The sequence below is a fragment of the Triturus cristatus genome, chromosome 7 (genome assembly GCF_964204655.1).
Source record: "Triturus cristatus chromosome 7, aTriCri1.1, whole genome shotgun sequence".
In the NCBI taxonomy this organism is placed as follows: Eukaryota; Metazoa; Chordata; class Amphibia; order Caudata; family Salamandridae; genus Triturus; species Triturus cristatus.
In genome coordinates this window covers 598,220,909-598,243,055 of record NC_140590.1, presented here as the reverse complement: position 1 = coordinate 598,243,055, position 22,147 = coordinate 598,220,909, and the positions used below count along the sequence as shown (strand labels likewise).

The 22,147-nt window shown below is 43.1% G+C and overlaps 1 protein-coding gene across 2 annotated transcripts in view; it reads right to left on the bottom strand.

Annotated features, from left to right (window-relative positions):
* TOM1L1 (target of myb1 like 1 membrane trafficking protein) overlaps positions 1-22,147 on the bottom strand; it is a 665,925-nt gene that overhangs the window by 80,719 nt on the left and 563,059 nt on the right. For both annotated transcript variants that reach the window (XM_085617158.1, XM_085617157.1), the window contains exons 12-13: positions 20,277-20,337; positions 17,305-17,355 (exon numbers count right to left, since the gene is read on the bottom strand). In XM_085617158.1, the coding sequence (XP_085473284.1) occupies positions 17,305-17,355; positions 20,277-20,337 (112 nt within the window). The remainder of the gene's footprint in view (positions 1-17,304; positions 17,356-20,276; positions 20,338-22,147) is intronic.

The following is a 22,147-nucleotide window of genomic DNA, read 5'->3' as shown; positions in this document are numbered from 1 at the left end:
TGGCTGGTTCCCACAGCTGCAGCGACAAGGTCCTCGTGAACTCCTGAGCTTCCTGCCAAGGTTGAGCATTGTGCATCCACGCATCCTGGTCACCTCCAAGTGGCATAGACTCTGTCCCATCTGCTTGCAGGTTCTCCTCTTCCAGAATCCATCATTGGATTCCACCGGACTTCTTCACAGACTTGTCCAAAGGCCTTTCCTCCCAAGTCGCCCATTGTCGTCTTCGAGAGGTTTCGACATCACTTCAACCCTATGTACCTGGCTTTCCTGGTGCAGGTAACCTGGTTTCTGGGGCATCCCCTGGTGGGGTGGCTTTCCAACCTCATATTTTCCAAAGGGTTTCTTAGGGGTACTCTGGGAAGAGTCCTTTTTCTTTAAAATGCAAACTCTATTTCTCCTTTGACTTCTATTGAACACATGGCTGTTTCTAGGTACTTACTTTGGATGGTTCCTAGTTCTCCAAGCTCTTCTAAGTCATTTAGTATATGGTTTGGTCTCCCCCTGGAGATCAAAGTGTATTTGCACCACTCACCTGATTTCTTTGAAGTATTCTTATGTGTATTGTTGATATCTCCGGATAGGAGATATACAAAGTGATAGTGATTGTGCTGTGTTAATATATAAACTTATCTTTCATAAACACTGTGTGATTTTTTTTCTCATCTAACCTACACTCTTGTTTAAATGTCGTGAAACAATCTGCTTTGCACTCCTTCAAGATAAGCCTGAAGGCTGCTCTCCACATCTACCCCTTTGAGAACATATAAGGTTATCAAAGCCAACTAAAATCACCGTAAGAGTTGCCTGGATTATTGTAGGGGGCATCATTCCTTTAGCTGTGTGCACCATATACCAAGCCAGGCTGGAATTTCACTGTGTTGCATAAAAACTCAGTGGAATTCCGTGAATTTCTGCTCCGCCCTACTCATTACCCCTTGCTCAGGTTGAAAACGCCCATACATTTGAAATAATAATTATAGCTCGCTGCCAATTAATTCAATTAGTTAGACCTTTACGGAGCGCAGTTAGAGTTTGATTTCGCCTGTTTAATTGGACCTGAAGGACTTATAGGCATTCTACATGGCCAAATAATACAGCACGGCAGCTTAAGTGGAGTTGTAAAATATACAAAGTAACAGGATGAGTGACTGTTAGACTTGGCACCTTGGAGTGGGTCTCCCGTCCATTTCTGCTGTTGCCTTATGTGTTTTTGCTGGTGTTAGATGCTTTGGGCACTGTGACACTGCTGTCCAGTGCCACAGTGCAAGTTCTCCCTATTGTAAATTAATGTATGAATCAGTGATTCCATGATTGGTTGGTTTGGTTTACCTGTCAGTCCCTAGTACAGTGCACCAGGAGTGCCCAGGGCTGGTAATCCAAATACTGCTGGTGGGCTTGCAGCACTGGTTGTGCCACCCACAGAAGCAGCCTGTAAAAGTGTGTCTAAGGCCTGCCATTGCAGAGCCTGCGTGTAGTCTGGTACTGTCATGCTGACTGGGCCAGTGCACCCACTTGCCAGTCCCTAAACCTTCCCCTTTCTTCATATCAGACACCCCTATGGTAGGCAAAAGGGCAGGGTGCATTGTAAGTATAAGTTAGGACATGCCCTGGTGTGTGTGGCATGTTCTAATAGTGAATTACAGCCATTTTCGTTGTTCACTATTGCAAGGCTACCTGTTCTCCATAGGCCAGAATGGGCAGTTTGATTATTCCATCTTATAATCCTAACTGACTCAGGGAACATGGTAGACATTCAAATTTAGTATGCCTGAACTCAGAATGATAAAATACATCTTTTAGTGAAGTTGGTTTTAATATTCTGTGTTTGAAAATACAACTTTTAGAAAGTAGGTATTTTCTTGTCTAACCATCCAAACCTGCCTCTGCTAGGCTGTGTATTCCTTGTCTGGAGTTTGAGTGACAGGGGCTGGGGGTTTCCAGGAGACAGGGTGAGTCTGCACAGGGCTGAATAGAGAGATCTGCATCTAGATGGGTGGGAGGAGTTGCACCTGGGACCTGAATAGGGCTGGGCCTTTCCTCCACAATGCTGGCTCCACCTCCTGTGGTGCGTCTGATGTCTCTGCCCTGCACTCTGAAAGGAAAGAAAACATGTAAACAAAGTGCTCCAGGACTGGCCAGAACTGGTTTGGACTAGCAAAGGCCTCTCTGCCTTCAGAGAACAAAGAGAAACTTGGTATAAATATTGGGACCCAACTGAAGAACTTTAGATCACTTTGGGAAACAAGAAGAAACCTTTGCTGAGGAGTGGAACCAGAACAAACTGAGGAGAGACTATCCCTAAACTGAAGTGCTGCTTGGGCGATTGGCCTGCAGTGGTTGCCTGACTGCCAAAGAAAGGAGAAAGGACTTGGTGTGCATTTTCATTCAACTTAGGGCTTGGAAAAGAGCTTGCCTCCTGCTGAAGTCTCAGGGACAACAGACTTCACCCACCAGCTCCCCAAGAGTTCTTTTAAAGTGCCTGCAGTTGTGCTGGACTGTTTGAGGACTTGCGCATCGCAAGGAGCTGAAAGCCCGACTCAAGCGTGTCGCCGAACTGCCGCTGCACAACACGAAGCGCCTCGCCGGAGAAGAGGATCGACGTCGCAGCAGACACCGCCGCATCACTGGGAAGCGTGTCGCAGAAGAACCGTTGAGTCAACGCAGGTCCACCGAAGCGACGCGCATTGCCAGGAGAAGAGGATCGACGTCGCAGCAGACGCCGCCGCATCACTGGGTAGGGTGTTGCAGGGCCTGTCACGGCTCATCGCAGGAGACAAGGATCAACGTTGCATCAGACGCCGCCGCATCTCCGAGAAGCGTGTCGCAGGGTCTGTCGCGGCTCGCATCGTTGTGGAAGCAACTCGCATTGCCAGGGGAGAGGATCGACGTCGCAGCAAACGCCGCCGCATCACCAGGAAGAGTGTCACAGGGCCTGTCGCGGCTAGCATCGCTGTGGAAGCAACTCGCATTGCCAGGGGAGAGGATCGACATCGCATCAGGTGCCGCCGCATCACCGGGAAGCGTGTCGCATCAAGAAGAAAGCGCCATCTTTGTTTATTTGCACCGGATCTTCAATGCATCACCATCTCTCCAACACTTTTGTTGCCCTGCGTGCCGCATCTATGGTACATTGAACTCTGAGTGTCGCATTTACCATCTTAAGAGAACAAAGCTAAATTCTACCATCTTAAAGTAACAGTATTGTGGATTTTTTTCGTTTATGGTCTTGTGATAAATCTATATAAAGAATACTTATTTGTTATATAAAACTTGTGTGGTGTCCATCTGTAGTGCTGTCACTAGATTACTGTATGTGTTCACAAATGCTTTACACACTGCCTCTGAGATAAGCCTGTCTGCTCGTGCCAAGCTACCAAGGGGGTGAGCAGGGGTTATTTTAGGAGTGTACCCCATTACCCTGACTAGACGCAAGGATCCCTATTTGTCACAGGTACCTACCCATGCCAACTAGAGACCCCCAAATCTAACAGTGATATGCAGAGAAGTCAAACACATAGTACTACGTTTTCCTTGTCTGTGTAGTTAGCACTTGCTAACACAGGGACCAGTTCACAAAAAGAAAACGTGTACTCAAACCTGAGCAAAATGCACACGATTTCCAAGGATGAAAGAGCAGATGGGCTTGCATATCATTGAGAACCATTTTCATAACTTGAATGTGCCTAAGCACAAGAAGCTGTGTGCACAAAACATGGGCTTCACCTATATCGGCAATCAAGACCGTTCAAATAGAACATATTGAGTAATACGATTAACATCTAATGGCTCCAGTCACCCGCCCTCGAGCCGCCAGCACCTGCACAAACTCCGGCTACGGTCACTCCAGAAAGTAGTGCAATGTGTGAAGACGCAAGAATGCCTCACAGCCCATGAGACAAACAGGACAGAGGGGCACACTTGTGCGCACCACAATTTATCGGTCAACCGCCTCCTGCCGCTCACACTGACAGTACAGCACTCTCCACCACCCCTTTACGTTTTTGTTAATTTTCACTCCTTCACCTGCAACAACATTTAAAGTCAAGCTCCACTATGCCCGAAGCTCCACTGTGCCCTATACCGCTGTAATCCATCCCTGTTGATTCTCCAGTGTACTGCACGTGTTGTTGCAGGGATTCTGCACATATACAGAACTGTGCGCAGGAAACCAGGACCTCTGTGTATTGTGGTGTACCAAAAACCCACCTTAGTGCTCGGAACCCCAATCCGACCAGCTATAGTGTCTTAATTGTTCTCCGTACTACAGCGAAGCTACCAATGATTAGACATAAATCTTTTTCTCCTAGGACTAGCAGGCCCCTTGATAAAGTCGGCCAAATCAATGTTATTTGTTAACAATGATAAATGTTGTTTAACGTTCGATAGGGATGATTGCTGTAACCAATTTTGACACAATTTATCCACAGATTACGTGGTAACTGAATGTGTATTTGCAAAACATGGACCAGGTCTAACCTGTTTGTAACCAGGGACTGCGTTATGGAAACGTAATTGGCAGGTATCAGAAGTCGTCTGCCAAACTAACCAACCTAGGGGGTCTAAACTGGAGACATTAAATGATATATTCTGAAACAAAGCTTGCAGTTCCTCAATGGAGTAATCAGTATGCAAGCTCCAGTTATGATATTGAGCCAGTAATGATGGTAGGGGCATTCATCTGTTTTGTAGTTGCTTGGCCAAAACAGTTTGTTTGATATATGGAATCATTCAAAAACAGGATTTGTGTTGGGATTAGGCACGCACGATGCAAAGCTTCAGTGCAGTGTACCTGCCAGGATCTAGAACCCCAGACTGATTTCAAATCAAAGGTGGCCTTCCAATGTTCATAGCCACACACTGATAAGCTATTTATAAATGAATTGGAATACAACAATTTTGTGTGAGTCAACATCCCTTTGGGAGTAGATGAAATGTTTAATTTAAAATAAAAGGACTCTGGGTTTGACCTATCAAAATCCATAAAATTTGTAAATTTCTTAAACAGGGTTTTGGAGCTGCCTTCTAATGAAGTTGGGCAATGTTCCCATTGTGTGTAATAAAAACATTTCTAAATGTATTAGCCTAATGCAGGTAATGGTGTCCAAAATGCTGGTAACAATATAAATCGGCACAATTAGCAGTATTTAAATACAAATCTTCCGCATCAAAGGCAGCATAACACTTCAAATCTGAAAATAAAGATTGTACTGCTTGCACATCCCAATCATCTGAACGTATGTTCTGTTTCACTACATCACCCATTGATACACGAAGTACATTTGGTACATTAATCTCTGTTGGGCAATGAATTTGGAAATCCACAGCATCCTAGACTATGCCATCAGCGACTGGAAAGGCAGAAATGGTCTCGCTTCATGATGTGGGAAGACGAGTGCGGAGCCAAAGTTCCAAATACCAACAGCAGAGCGTTCTGGCAAGTAGTGACCATTGATGAGTAAGAAAAATACTGTCACAAAACCAATGGACATGAACAGAAAAATTAGGATCAGCACCGACCAGATGTATGTCCAAGGAGGGACCAAATAAGTCTGTTTAAACCAGGAGACAAAAATACTGAATTTTGTAGGGTCAAATGATGAGGTGGAAGTCGAGTCAAAAGAAAAACGTGACTGGCTAAGTGTAGTTGGTTGCAAACCAGGCCACGACTCGCTTGTGGGATAAGCATATTCAGTTTCGTCAGTACAGGTTGAGGCTGGTGGGGTCACCAAGGGATTAGTGACAGAGTTCATCTCAATGGCAGTGTCACGCTGTGTGTCGTCAGATGCGCCAAACACAGGATTCCTGGATATTGCTGGACATGAGGAAGATGGTGTTGTACTATTCAGGATCGGCCAGATGTTGTAGCTTGACATTGTCCACTGAGATGTATCTATTGTCTTTGCGACAAGGAAGTGGTGGTAAAATGACTGTACGAGTACCCTTCACGCCAAGCACTGGAACCAGAGCACAATAAGAGGGGCCAAATTCTTTTTTGTTCTCCACCTTCTCTCGGACCAGTTCTCCAACCTTCGGTAGCCAGCCAACTACCGCAATCTGTAGTGCTGCATCAGTGGCCGAGGGTAAATGTTCTTTTGCAAGACTGTCACGGGTCTCTTGTAAGTCCTGTAACATAGTAGAATGATTATCTACATCAAAGCAGGCAGCTGCCGCCGCCATGTCTAAAACATCAATGTCTGGAACAAACATTTTTATGCCAAAGAGCCTTTCGTAGAGATCTTCTAGGGAAATTATTTGGTGCACGTTGCATGCTATACAAGTGGGCTAGCCAGTTCCTGCCAGTACCTAAGACTTTAGCTGTCAAGGAGTGCTTTAAGTCACGGTTCATTCGTCCACAACTGAGTTGCCCTCAGGCCTGTATGGAGACAAAAAGTTCACCAGCACCCCCAAAAACGTCATCGAATCCTTGTATGCCTTAGAGGCGAACGCTGGACCTTCGTCAGAATGGAAGGTGCCACATGCAAATATTCCCACAAAGACACGCAAATCCCTGATGACATTTCGAGCGTCAGCACTGCGTTGTGGCCAAACCCACATGAAAGATGTATTTATAAGCAGTATCTGAAGAAAATGGACCGCAGTGATCAAGATATACCCAGCCAAAAGGCTTATTAGAAAAGCAGAGCTGTGTCTGCGGTGGACGTGTAACTGTAGATGGTTTAATCTGATGACAAATGTCACAAGAAAGTACATAATTACGGCTCTGTTGTATAAACCAGTAACGTGTGCCGAAGCCATGTCCTCGTGTGCGGCTGTTATCAAAGAAAGTCTGCGGTCGGTCCGCATTGGGAATCAACCTGTCACCAACGTTATGTATTCTCACATAAGGAACTCGGTTGGGACTTAAATGATAAGAGTACTTTGAAGGGAACCCTTGAGGGTAATTATCACCCTTCTCCGTAGCAGCAACAGCTGCCAAAATGACATTATTAACATGAGTCATGGATCTTGTAACAGCTGCAACTAGACATGTGGCTACTGTTGATTTGGCTGCTTCATCAGTCAAACTGTTACCAACAGCGTGTGTCCCCACACGCTGGTGGCTAAGAGTGTGAATAACTTGTGTGAGAGGTAGACGTTCTTTAAGATCTGCCACTCGAACCCAAAGCATCTTATGCTTAATTACGCTGCCCTTGGAATCACAATAGTCATTCTGAGACCAAAAGAATAAGTTGTCATGAAAGACTGTACACAGTAATAAGAATAACTCACAATGAGAGTAGTGACATTAAGATCAGCAAATTCGAGAGAAAACACCAAAGAGTGCAGCTCGGCGAATTGGGCGGTACAGTCACCGAGCGCCTGCGTTTGTACGACACTGGACTTGAACTCACCGTTCACAATGGTACCTGCCACTATTGCAAAGACTGCCGAATAAGCATGCTTAGACCCAGTGCCTGGTTGGGCCAAACCATCGGTGTAAATGATACAAGCGTACTACTCAAGCGGGCGTAGTGACAGAGGAGGAGGATGAACAAACTCATACTGCAAGAACTCCTGAGTCTGAAGTGAGGAGTCAAAAACAAATGTCACGACCTGAGACATCAAAGAAGTCGCCCATTGTATCCAATGAGGGTGAAAAGCCTTAGAGTTTGGTACACTTGCCTTAGTCACAGCTTCAAGTGCAGGGTATGGTGTCACCACCAAAATGCGTTTCCCCTGTGCCAGTGCACGTTCCTTCAGGATCGCCATCTATACAGCTGTCAAGACTTTTTCAACAGTGGAAAACCGCAACTCGGCATAAGTGTATAAATACACTGTACTGTGTCACCCTCATTAAACGTCAAGTAAGTGAAACCAACTGCACCTGGAACAATTCTTATTACCAGCTTTGTGTGGTTATCATGAGTTAACAAGTATTTAGATTCAAGAAGATCAGACTGCAAAGAGTGCAGGATAGTTGAATGTTCCGGAAGCCAGGAGGCTTTAGAAAATGTTGGTTGTATCAGAGCATAAAGAGGCTTGATATGCTGGGCATATTCAGGAATATAAGTACGACTGAAATTCAAAACTCCCAGCAATGATTGACGTTTTTTCAGGGCTGTAGGAGGGCGTAAATGTGCGTATTTCTCCAGGAAGTAAGGCACTAAGCCTCTACCTTCATTATTGAGCTCATAGCCCAAAAACAACACTGTGTACTCAGCAATGTGTGATTTTGCAAAGTTGATTTATAACCGTAGTCCACAAACAAAATAATGATGCGGTCAACACGGCACAGATGCGGCCAGAATTCGTCGTCCGTTAGATAAATATCATCAACGTACGAGTATGCATCTGGGTCTATGCTGTCTAGCAAAGGGACAACACGGGTGGCGAAAACACCAGGGCTGTTCTTGTAGCCCATAGCTAGTCGCCTAAATTGTTTTTGTTTACCGCCGGCTGTGAATGTGGTACATTGACTGCATGCCGGAGATAAGCTGTGACTGAAAAAGCCATTTGAAATGTCTAGTGTAGTTTTATATTTTTTACCAACAAAACTGTCTGCAAGAGCAGAACTGTGGGTATTTTATACAGCAAAAGTGCGGCAATGAGAGTTCAAATGCCGGTAATCCAAAACTATGTGGTACGACCCATCGGGTTTTGTAACGGTAAAAAGAGGGTTATTCATCAGTGACACACATGTCTCAATCACTCCATGATACTCTAATTGTGTTAAAATCTCAGAAACGGGACCCTTCGGTTCCCGTCGGAGGGGATATTGGGGTTGTGGCTGTGGCATTGACCGCAATGGTATCTCAAAGGGTGGAGAATCTTTATCCCAACACACATGAGTACGGTACAGAGCCGGTGCAAGCACCAAAGCTCAGTCCTCTGCAAAAGCCTCTGCATGCTCCTTGGAGACGTTTTTGGAAAAACTTGGAAGTATCACCTCCTCTCCTTTTGGAGCTGCAAGAACAAAAGGTGGGGGCCAATCTGTCTCTGCTAATAAAATGTTATAAGAAGAGGTTAGATTGTCCCAAAAAATCCCATCAATGACACGCTGTACCTCACCTTCAATTAAAAGAACTATGTCATATAGTCTGTCAGGGGGAGCCACTTGAGTGTCAGCGGTTTCAACTGTAATGAAAGTTTTAGTTGCTGTCGCCTACAGAAATGGACGTAGTGCTTGCCGCATTATGGTAACTTCCGCTGCGCTGTGGAGCAGAGTCACTGCCCGTTAAATTCAGTAGCTGGGTTCTCACCGTCTGTGGCATATCTCGCTGTTAAAGCTGCAACTTTCTTTTTCTGAAACTGTGAACTGTGGGCGCTGATGCGGAAAATTGTCTTGTTTTCCTTTTCCGTCAGTCTGACAAGGCTGCTCACGTCCTTGTGGTGCACCCCGTCCTCTGTCGCGCTCCTGGTGTTCCCCTCCACCGCCTGGAGAGCCTGATGCTTCCTGCAAAGAATGAGGAGAATGCTGATCAGGAACCTGAAACCTATCAGGAGACCTAATTCTCGCGCGGTCGCGCAAATCATAAGTGCGCTCAGAAGACATTGGTGTCGGTGACGCAGTACGCGACCCCTGTTTTTTAGTTCTTCAATTTTTCTTAGAAAAGATTGGGTGCTGGTCCTTATCAGACTGAGACTTTTGTTGTGTTTGCGTTAGAGGTGGTATTTTAGCAAAAAGCTTAACACCCAATCTATTGCGGCCAATGGTTTTATAAGCCTGTGCAATAGTTTTCAGCAATTCGCCTGGCTTCTCATCCTCTGGGACGAGAGCCAAAGCATTAGCTACTTGAAAGTTCACTGTATCTCCAGTCACGTTTGCAAGGATGAGATCAGCAACCATGTAAAACACCCCACCAATCGCATCCCCAATTCAACTGCCGCCTCAGGGCCGTGCTAATCTTAAACCCGCTTAATCACGGAGAGGAGTACGGTCATTGGGGGAGTGCCGAAACACTTTGCATATACTGCCGCGGACACCTTACCCCAATCGGTTAACTCGGGGATTAAGGGGCATATGTATCAAGCAAATTTTTAGTCGCAAACGCTGCGATTTGCAAAATACAGCGTTTGCGATTAAAAATTCGCAAAACGGGATGTATTAGGCAAATTCCCAACGCAAATTTAAGGAATCGCTAATTTTGCGATTTCTTAAGTTTGCGTAAGCATTTAAGAAATCGCAAATTGCGATTTCTTAAATGAAATGTAACACTCACCAAAGGATTGCGATTAATCCTTAAGAAATCGCAAATTACCACCAACTACTAGTTGGTGTTATTTTGCGATTTCTTTTAAAAATGCACGTTTTGTAATTTTACAAAGTGCCATGTGACGCACATACATGCCCTTAGGGCATGTATGTGCGCCATATGACCACACATGCTAATTTCAGGGGTGTATCAGGGTGTCATTCTGACACCCTTGCACCTTTGAAATTATTCTCAAATTGCGATTAGCAAATTGCGATTCGCAATTTGAGAATTACTTCCCATACATTCCTATGGGTCTCCTGGCCCATAGGAATGAATGGGCAGGTATTCCTTAATTGCGATTTCGCAATTTGCTAATCGCAATTAAGGAATTTTAAGAAATCGCAAAAAGTTTGCAATTTTTTAAATACATCCCGTTTTGCAATTCTCAAATAGCGATTCCTTAAAAATCGCTATTTGAGAATCGCAAATGGTGATGTTGATACATATGCCCCTAAGTCTTTCTGCAAACTAATAAGCAAAATCCTGTGTTTTTCCACAGGAGAGGTATTCGGATATACTGCCTCCAGCTGGTCAAATTTTTCAGCAAGCCAATAAGGTAAATCATCCTTATTCTGTGGTCGCTTGCCCATTACCGAATTAACCATAAAGGGACTGATAGTCACACCGCTAGGTCCAGCTGGTTGAACAGCAACTCCAGGTGGTCCCACCAGAATGTTGTTAGAGACATATTGTTTAACAGCCCTCTGCACCCAAATTAAAGTGGTGTGCAAGACGCAGAGCTCCTCTATAGGAACTGTTAGATGCCGTGGATGTGGTGTGTACCCAGCTAAAACAGTCAAAGTTGCCCCATCTATTGATACGGGGCCTAAACGGATCGGAGTCACTGGGTGAGGGAGGGCGCCATTAAACCAAATGTGGTGTTGCCATGCCGACAACGGAACTTCAAGAGTCCTATAAGGTCGATATACATTAGGAAGGGCCGAAGGAGTGTATACATGGAACAAATTGTCGGTTCCATCGACTGCCGGAAATGTGACCCAAGAATAAAATGCCTAAAATTGGTAAGCCGGGTCAGCTCCAACCACAAAGATAAGAGCGACACCCACGTCAGCCACTCCATAACCGGTCAAATGACGACGGAGCACAACTTCAGCCATGAAGAAGAAGAACGTGCAACAACCTAATGTGTGGCAGCGCAATAAAGAGTTAACAATGAAAAGTAAACAGCTTTTAATAATATTAAGCTTGACAAAACCTATATAAACATCAATAAAGGAGGTTACACCGTCACAGCTGTTTCCGGAAACAGATGCGAAGGGAATGTGGACAAGCAGTACTCAAGCGTCTCGCAGATAAGAACCACTCCAAATGTTAGGTGCGCCATGTTGCAGGGATTCTGCACATATACAGAACTATGCACAGGAAACCAGGACCTCAGTGTATTGTGGTGTACCAAAAACCCACCTTAGTGCCCGGAACCCCAATCCGACTAGCTATAGTGTCTCATTCATTCTCCATACTACAGCAAAGCTACCAATGATTAGACATCCTAGAACATGTAACTCAGATCCTCTCAGGGATCGCAGGAGCAAGAACACTCTTTCGTTCACTCACTACTTGTCCACAACGTGAATAATCAGAGACACTGTATAGTTTAAAATGTTTATTTTAACTAACATGCTCTATAATGCAGTATACCAGCCAATACTAGCAGCAAAATGCATAAACACAAGATAATAAGCATTGTTACAATTTCATAGAAAATAAACGGGGATATCATTCTATAAAGATAATGGTAAAAGGACTACCGTTCCTTGCCACCCTCCCCGTGCTAGGAATTAGTTTATTATAGAAATAGAAGACCTCTGTGCTTTGTCAGGGGGGACCCCATACCTCTAGGTTTAGATGCGAAAGTTTACATCTCCTTTCAAGCACAGCTCTTCTCTCTGGAAAGATTTTTCTTGAAGTGCCTAACATGCATGCCATGCCATATTAAAAGCACTCGATTTTCAGTAGTGCAGCTGTGTGTGTGTGTGACCAAAGCAGATTAACGAGAGACATTGTTTTTCGACCTTGAACATGATGTGCAGACGAAACCCACAGAGCACATCAAAAGTGAAAGGTAGACCGTTCTCATGTGAACGAGCCCAAGCACTGGTGTGGCGAAAACAAATTCATGTAGAAATGTTTACAACAGCTGCAACATGGCAGCCAAGCATGTACTAACATATGCTAACTTAGCAATGTCCGCAGTGAATCCCGTATCCTCACTACAGTGTGCGCATGCACAAGAGTAGTCTTGCACTTGTGCAAGAGTACCCAGGTGACCTCACAGCATAATGGTGGGGGCAAACTCCACTATGCGGCTGAATCAAGGTCTTTTATTTGCTGTACTCAGCACTCCCAGCACAGCGCGGAGTCACAAAATTATGCAAACTTCATCCGCTTAGTGGAGTTAACCGTCCACCCCTACCTAACTGATTCGTTCTTTTCTCTTGCTTCTACATTGTTCTCTTTTATCTCTCATAACAATTGTTTTTCTATCTTTTCACCTCTCTGCCTTTCAGTCCTGCTCTCTGTCATCTCCCATCTTTATCTTAGCGCTGTCTCCTGACTCAGGCCATATGTGTCTTTCAGAATTTGTAGTTTTTACATTTGTTGCTTTTTTATGTGTTTATCTTTTAAGTGCATGCAATATTTAACAGTGTCTCAAGTTCAAGTTCAAGTTCAAAAGCTTTATTCGGTATGTAAAAATACAACCATATAAGCAGAACAAACATTTAAAAATACATATTAGACTAAAATGTCTTATACACAGGACATAACAGAAAACTATATTTAACACATTGTTAAAGTGCATAGTGCTTCCTTGAATAATACACAATTAAGCTTAATCTTCCAACAAAGCATCCACATTATATTTATAACGAGGTGCAAATTCCAGGTAAATTATCTAATATGTGCAAATATACAAAAGATGCTAAATATGGTAACAATCCCATATTTACACAATTCATCCTAATTTTACTTCAAGCTACAAAGTTCATATCGAAGTCTGGACGGTATCTATATATACAAAGTACGTGACCAGATAGAATTAATCAGCGCAGACAGTGTCTCAAAATCACACTGAATTCTTTGAACAAGCCAGACATAACTAAAATTGTAAGTATCTATTATTTATATAAACACGAATGTGTTACAACACAGAATGCACAAAATTCCTAGCGAAGCGTCCTCTTTCTTATAATCAGTCACACTGCTCAGTGGTTGGAACACAGCGACATGCTTTGGCCAAAATGTTATTTTACTAAGGTGGTAACCTTGGCACCTCGCAAAGCCTGGACAGAGCTAGCCTCCCCCCATGGTTCAATCACTTGATATCTGGGCAAATAAAGTTCTCTCAGAGCTGTAGCCCCTTCCCTCTAAGCCTATCCCTCGGCCTTGGTTCAGTAAACACAGTTTCAGTGCTGAATAATTTAGGCTGGAATGTAATTTTATGTGGCCTACAAACATTACTCTACTCAGGTATCCTGCAACACACTGAGGGACAGGAGGACGATCTGTAATTATCAACATCAAACCTTACAAGTGATTCTTTCTACGTCTGATCTGATCTGATAATGGCAGCAAAAATTGAGGCACGAGCGAACCACACCAGTCTGTTCTTAAACAATGGAACAGGTTCAGAATATACTGTCTTACTAGATGACACCTCCCTTCCAAGCTGTTCACCATGTTGCATGTGTGTGTGTGTTGAGGACCGAGGCTGTCACTTAGTGACAGAACCAATGCTTTCTGCTGTGGTGTGTCTAGGGCATGTTCCCAACTCTGGAGTGTAGTGTTGTCCGCCAGCCGAGTCCAGCGGCGCTACACACAAACTCCAGACTTGGGGATAGTGATTGGCCCAGGCTCCCAGTTACCGTGTTGAAGGCCAGATCATTGGTGAGAAATTCAGAAGGCATGGAAAGGGAGACTACAAAGGTAATACAGGCAGAGTACTACTTAGGCATCCCAGGATGTGGGGACTACTGTGCTGTTCCAGTCAGCATGGTCAGGACAGCACAGTGAAAGAACTGAGTGAAAACTAACTGCATGGGGCACTTTACTGCACCAACCCACACCATTTAAGCAGCAGCCTAATGTAAGTTGATGCTACATCGTCTATACCTGGACATTTGTTGGCCTCAGAGAGAGAGCAGGCAGCTACGGAAGATTATCAGATTCAAAGAATTGAAAGGCTAGAAAAGTCCTGGTCCCAAATAAAGAATTGCTGGTGGGGCCTACCAAAACAAATTAAGTACTGATTAATACAAAGGGGCATTCTGTCGCCATTCATTTTTAGTTAGTTCCTAATAGGAACCTGCTGCGAAGAAAAAGTTTGAGCTGGGATTTTTTAGAGTCATGTCTGTTCCTATAGTTGGGTACCTCCCAATGTTGAACCATGAAGGAGCCCCTAGCTGGCCTGAGTGGTTGAGCCTGCTTCGCACTGCTGAAATGTGCTGTAGCTCAAGTATAAGCGAGTAGTTGAGTCTGCATCCCACTGCATAACTGTAATCTATGATGATTATTATCCAGTCACCTGAAAAGTTTGTAATCATTGTAGTATACTAACATGGGTATAACATGTTCTTGCTTTTCATTTTGATGCAAGAGTGGACTCAGGTGGCAGCATTTGGTGATGCACATAAACTAACTGTGACTTTTACACTCCCATTGCTCCTATGGGGATTTATAGACATCTGCTTCAAAAACGAATATCTCCTGTTGACTTACTTAAATTTTGATAATTTTTAGTCATCAGGTTTATTAAGTTACTCTCTTGTGTGCTGAATTAGTTTAGGAATGTTATTATTTGCTTTTCTGAATTTAATATGACTTTTTTGCTGCTGGATGCTTTATTACTTCCCACATTTCTCTAGGGAAAATCGTGTGGTGTTAGGCCTTTGCTACCAGGAGTTCAGCCCAATTTTCTCATTGAAGCTGTGTTTTGACCCACTATGATATTGTGATATGACGTAAGCGTGGTCCCTCCTCTTCCAAATATATCCAAAATCTCACAATTTGCCTATACGGAGATCTTGAATGCTACAATATGCAAACTGATTCAAATAATAATTGGAATGAAATTGCAGAGCTGAAGGTTGTACAAGGATGAGAAGATTGGACATCCTTGTCTAGCCCCCATAGACAAGATAAAGAGCTCTTGTATGGCATTGTTCACAATCAGTCTACTAGGCAGAAGGTCATAGAGTAATTGGAGCACTTGGTTAATGTCTCTACTAATCAAAACCTAGACAGAATCAGCCAGATAAACAGATGCTTTTTCAGTGTCAGTGCTTCTTGAATATTATACATATGCACATAAAATACACCTCTCATTTAGGAATATTTAGTGAATCAGAGAGTTAAATGAGATAGGTTAGAGGAGAGAAAGGTGTTAATGTGAGCCATGAGTGAGCTCTCACAGGGCGTCGACAATTAGACCCAGAAAGTAAATTGTTCATATTGCAAATTTCTTTTGGTAACTGAGCACAAACAGGAAGGCTTTCCTCAGAGAAAATGCATGCGGTGAATGTGCAAAAAAGCAGACAAAACAATAGATTGAAAACAAACTTAGGGGGTTTACACCAAGCTAACTGAGTAGAACAAAATGTAATATTAATATTATTTTAATTATGATGAAAATTAGTATAGGAATCACCCCAGAGAAAAGCATTTAAAGTTTTGTTTAATGTTATCATACGGTGTAAAAAAAAGAAACTGAGAAAATAAATAAACATCAATTGGTTAATAGGAATCTAACCATCCTCTGTGGCAGACCTGTGAATAGGCACTGTCACATAAATGTTGATTATTCCCACACAGAGCTTTTAACTTCAAACTTCTAGTATCTTTACCTGGAGAGAGCGCCTCACGTTTGAATATGTTGAATGGCGGGGAGGAGGGAAACATACAAAATGAAAGCCACAGAGATTGTGTCATTATTATGGAGGCTTTGCAGGGTGATCTAGTCCTTCAGGAATGCAGGAATTACAGTTTCTTCATAATTACTGTAGAGCTGCTACCTTGACGAAAAGTCTTGAAGTCTTCAAGACTTGCTCCTCAAACTCTAGTGCACTGTTTCTGTTTAAGAGAGGGTTCATACATCTCTGCATTCAGGACCATATGGAAGGTCCATTTCCAAAGGGGACCATGGAATTCTTCCAGGCCAACAACGCATTTCTCTGTTCCAAGACATTCTGCAACCTTCAGCCATGGGAAGGAAAGAGAGAGGTTCCACAGGGGCAAGTAGGATGGACTGGCAGAACCACTTAGTCCTATTTGCAAGCCTGAGACTGGACCTGCATGCATCTCACCATAGTGCTAGAATGCGTTCATGACAGAGCTGGCGTCCACTTTTACTAGTACCCGGACACGAAGACTGCAATTCTTAAGTGCAGCAGTCAGGGAAGTTATAGCTAATCTTCAGCTATAGACAGGTTCTGGATGTGGAGTGTGCCATACAGGGTACGTTAAAGGGCAATCCAGTGAGTTTTTGTTAGGTCTAGCCAATTCGAATAGAAATCACAGCCTTCTCGATCCTAGTTTTGTAAGAAAGTGATGCAGTTCATGTGAGAAGTATCTGTTTGTGACGCAATCCCAGAGTTTCATGCTCCCAAACTGACTCAGCTGTACAGAGCTCTCTCCTTACACCCAGTTCCATCTACAAGTTCAACCCACTGCACTCCAAAGCTTATTTCATCCTCTGATTCAAAACATGTAGCAAGCATACTGCAAGCCATGCTCCACTCAGTCTCCTAAGCCACTACTGTAAATGCAAACTTGTCATATCAATCAATTCAAACAGAGATGTCCTTCTTTGAGGCCCCTGTGGTTAACCTCACTCCCAACCTTGCCAGTCTGTGGCTGGTCCTTTGAAGTGACAGCAGGTGAACAGAACCAACAAAAGGTGTGAATTGTAACAATCTGAGAAAGAAATGTGCATGCACTTTGAAATCAGCTGCGCTTAGACAGTATATATTTTGTATTACAAACTTCTATCAATAATAACTTGTTTTTATAAAGTGCTTCATACAACACTTCTGCATTTATTAACACTCCCTTTTTTACAATTACACAATTTAATGGTATTTGGCTTACCAACCTCAGAAGGATAAACGGTTGAACTGCCCTTGCTGGGATTTGATCTTGTGATCTGCAAATAAGAAACGATGATAGCAGTGAGCGATAACTTAAGCTCCCGTTGTTTTACCATAGGGGCAATACTGGCAATATTGAAATAAATATACCTATCATTGTTAAACACAGCAGGTATGACGGAGTCTTCTTAGCAGCTCAAAGACTCTGAATAGTTCAAGACACCAGATTTCCAGAAAACATAAAATGGTAGGGAGCAAGACAAAAAGGTGGATTTACTTTCCAGGATGGATTTTCTTTCCAGGATGGATTAGGGTCTACTCTATGAATTCAAAGACCCACTCCGGGTTTGGAAGCTGGCAGTTGGATCCTATTCAGCTTGTCCTTTGCTGTGTATGTTATCCATAACTGTTGCGGTGCTGTACCAACCCAACAGAGTTTTGAATTTGTGAATATGCTCCAGCCACATAGGTTGCCTTGCATCAATGCTTGCGCAGAGTACTACAGTGCTGCAAACAATAGCAAATTAGGGTGTCAGATATGTTTTAATTCCTGTTCACCACATTTTGAGGTGATTAGCCTGTGCCAATGTCTTCCATGGCAATGGGCATATGTAAGAGGTATAGTTATAAATTAGAGAGTGGGTACCCTGCCTCTCGCCCCACAACAAGTTTTACCTCTGGACTTGTTCACTTTTTTGGTTCTCAGAATTATTTTCCACTGGGAAAGTCTGAGATCTATGGCTGGACAGGCCTCTGCACACGGTTTATTACCTTCAGTGCAAGACCTCGCAGAAAACACCTTTTTCAGGGGCAAAAACTCAGGATGAGTAGGATGAACCTGATGATATTGCCTGCTGAGAGTAAACCTTCCTTGTTGTAATCTCAGCACCCTGTCCCAATCCTCTGCTCTAGAGTTTACAAAAATTAGAAAATCCCAAGAGTTTTACGATGCTGGGTAATATCAGTCCCAATCTCTCCTAGAGGTCTATGTCCTCAGGGGAGGCTTGATGAACCAGATATCTCTTCTCTCCAGCGGGGCTCTCTTACAATCCACCGCAGTCCACTTACAACCACTACTTCAGAGCACAGAGCCATTCTGCCTTTTAATTTCATGTAGTAGTAAGTGGTAGACCAACTAGATGACCCATAGAGACAATTCCAGTTCCTGCGTGCCAGTAGGGGTTAGGAGTCCTTATGGTTTTGTTTCCCAGACGTCTGGCAGAATCGTCTACCTTGAGACGTTCTTCCAAGATCAGGAATGTTCGGTGGTGGAGAGTTGCCAAGATTGTTCAGTGCACTAGCCAATGACTAGAGTATGCTCTATACCCAATCAGGCCAACCACAGAAATCTAATCTTCCCAGAATCATCACTCATTCAGCACAACCAAAGAACCTTCCACCCCTGTGGAAATGAGACAACACCGTATCTCCATTTGCTGTAGACAGTTTACCTTGCAGCTGCGGTAATGGACGAATCATTTAAGGAGCTCTGGATTTGGTTATTCGTCTGTTCTGTGTGCCTTTGGAATTTCCTTTCAAAAGGAAAAACAGCTGTGGAAGTCCTTTGTGTTATCTTCTGTTTTTATTCCCACCCAGTTGAATCATCCCTGCTAACTAATCAGTGTTTACATGACTCCAGCCTTCCAGAGGATGCATTATCCTCCAGGAGGCCAGTTGCTCATACCTAATGTTCAAAGCTAACTATTGTCACTGGAGTGGCGGTATCCAGTCAAACTAATTTTAATTCGCGGTAGTCCAAGAATACTTTAAAAAAGTTACTTTTCCAGTACACTTACAAACATTTACGTTCACCATTGAACTCATTTTTTGGCAAAATGTGGAAAGCAGCATTTAAAGATATTTCTACTCTTTTCCCAAGTAGAGTTGAGAAACTCGATTTTCATTCAGTCTCATGCCTATTCTTAGAAAAAGTAACTTGACCGGTACAGTGACAAGCAGCTTTTGGTAACATTTCACTGTGGTGACATATTTTCATCTAATATTTAGAACGTCACACATTTTACATTAGGCCCCCAACCCAGTGGCTTCATGAGTTACAAGTGAATTGGCTATTGTATAAAATTGGATTTTCTACAGGGCAAAAACCTTTTTCTTCCTTTGTGTCACTGCAGTGGTTTCAAACTGTAGCCCAATCGTAACACACTGGTGTTCTCTGGAACTGGACACTTTAATTATACATGTGGGCCATGTAAATGCACACTGCAGCCCACTTATGACATTTAATTTACATATCACTGGTTCATTTCCAGCACCATTGTGCCACGACCGTACCGGAAAGTTAAACAAGCTATTTGGATGTAATCAATTCACCAGCACGACACGTTTAGGGACAGCACATTCTAAACCTGCACACAGTTAGAAATGCACTTAACTCAATCTTTAATACTTTTGTTTTATGTGCATGCATGAAAGAGGCTGAATAAATAAAACATGACTTGAGCACTTAATAAGTGGTTTCTTTGAAGATTCCATTCCTGTTTAGGCATAATTTACCTACGTTTAAACGTACAAATATGCGTTGCATTCTTCATGGATATGTGTATGTGAAATGGCTTTGCTTTATAGTCTTAGAAAGGTAGGGTAAGCCTTTTATCCTTTTGTACTTGAGATTAGTATTAGTTTCTAAATGAGTGTTCGTATTTTGCATATAAATTGAGTTAGAGAGAGAATCACTGAATACAAATCATGTAATTAGTGTGATTTAGGGTGGAAATGTTATACAATTATAGTGTTTTAGAATGAAAGTTTTAGATTGATGAACTCCTTTTAATGCAAGAAACTTTATTGTGGGTGTTTTATTTGACCAAGAATACTACAGTGATGAACCGAGTGCTCTCCTTCTATATTTTTCACTGAACTCTGTACAGTTCACTTGTTAAACCCTCCTTAAAACGTTCATCTCCATATACATTATAAAACACGAAATCAAAAATGTAGTCTTTTCATTATTACTCACATTGTCATAGATACGAGGTGGTAGCACATGTTGACCTTCACATGGCGTTCCTTTTGTAAACCTAAAAATGCATGAATATAATTGAAAATTAGAAACAATGCACAAATGTGCACTTGCATTTTGTTGTTGGGTTTATTGGCAACACATTGAAGAATTTGGAAACTTGTAGTATTAGTTCAGGAGGATGACAACTCACCTCAAATAATCACAAACCTTGTCAGGGTGAACCATCACACTCAATAAATATGGGTGTGTTTAACCCTCAGTCAGCTTGGCACAAACCAGTTTGGCGTAATTTGGAGAGGGGCAATGTATAAAGTATTTATCTAGTGCTCAAACAGTAATAAAGTGAAAACACAACACAAGAAAAATTCCAAGCTAACTTAGAAAAATAGAGTACATTTTGATAAATAAAATGACAAAACTCCAATACTTAGAACTGGAGATATAAACATTAAAATAAAATTAAAAACAGTGTCAAAAAGCACAATGCACCAACTGTGGTTATCTGATCCTGCTGGGCTGGATCAAAGTTAAAAGTTAAGGCTGACTGTGATGGAGTGCAGGTTAGATGCAGTGACCATGTTTATCCAGGTGAAAGTTTTACTGTCTGAATTATAAACATTTATGGTGAAAACTTGTTTGCCGTTGGGGCAAGCTGCAAGCTGGATCCGAAACAGGGCTCGACGACAGCAGGTTGCTGAAGCTTAGGGTCAGGGTTAAGCCAGGTGCAGATGGTGTTGAAGTGTCATAGCTGTGAGCGGGTATAGTCTGGAGTCTGTGCACAGGTAGGCCTCAAAATAGATCGGCGTCAGCTTTGTGATGGTCTTGATGAAGCATTCTATGTCAAAACCTTTCTGGAAGTCAACTCTCCTTCAGTGGTTCAAACCAGCAAGCTGAGGCTGAGCAGTAATTCAGTGTTGATGATTCCAACTCCAATGGCGATCCCGGTCTCAATCCGTTTTCCTGGAAGAAAGTTGGCAAAAAGATTCTAGGTCCCACCTTTTGCAATGTGGACAGGAGGAGTGCACTCTAACACAAGCCAAGGGTTCATGACATAGGGGACACCACTTGGAGGATAGGACTCACTCCAACAGAGATCAGCAGCAGGGTCCATGGATTGTCCACTTGGAACTGGTTGGCTAGGCTATTCAGGGACAGTGTCCTCTGCAAGCTTGTGTCTTTCTAGCTCAAACAAGAGGTCAGCCAACTGACCTGTGGAAACACTTCTCGGGGCATTGGTTCAAGACAAGCAAGTCCAGTCTTCCTTCAGGTTCTTCAGACAGCAGGACATTCCTTCTTCTGGTTCTTCACAGGCCTATAAGTGTTCTGAGGAGAGGTCTGTGGGGTCCATATTTATTGCTCATGCCAGCCTGTGGGTGGAGGGCAAGCCACGGTCCACTCCCTCAACCAGTTTTGTTCAGTTCCTCTACCCCCCACTGGACTTGGTGCCAGCCCGATAAGAGAGCCAACGGAGAGGCAGGCCTAGGTGTGAACTTTATCTGTCAGTGTCTATGTAAGCATCCTTTCAAGCTCAGGAAGAGGCTGGATACCGCCCAGGCCAGCCTGTCAAGGTGGGTGTCGCCTCTCTATTCTCAGGTTCCTATGTCTACTGTCTGGAAGCAATGCACATCTCACCACAAGGAAGACATGAGGGGTAAGGATAGTAATATTATTATATAGAATCAGATTTGAATATTAAGTTGAATTTTAAATTACTTTTAAAATGGGTATTTGATCTATTTTACTAGCTACCCCCAAACTGAATTCAGCACTTATTAAAGGTCAAATGGAAACCAGCCTTGACCTATCGGAAGGCCAGTCCTGCCACTATGAAAAACAACTTTGGAGGTTTTTTACTGCTTTGTCAT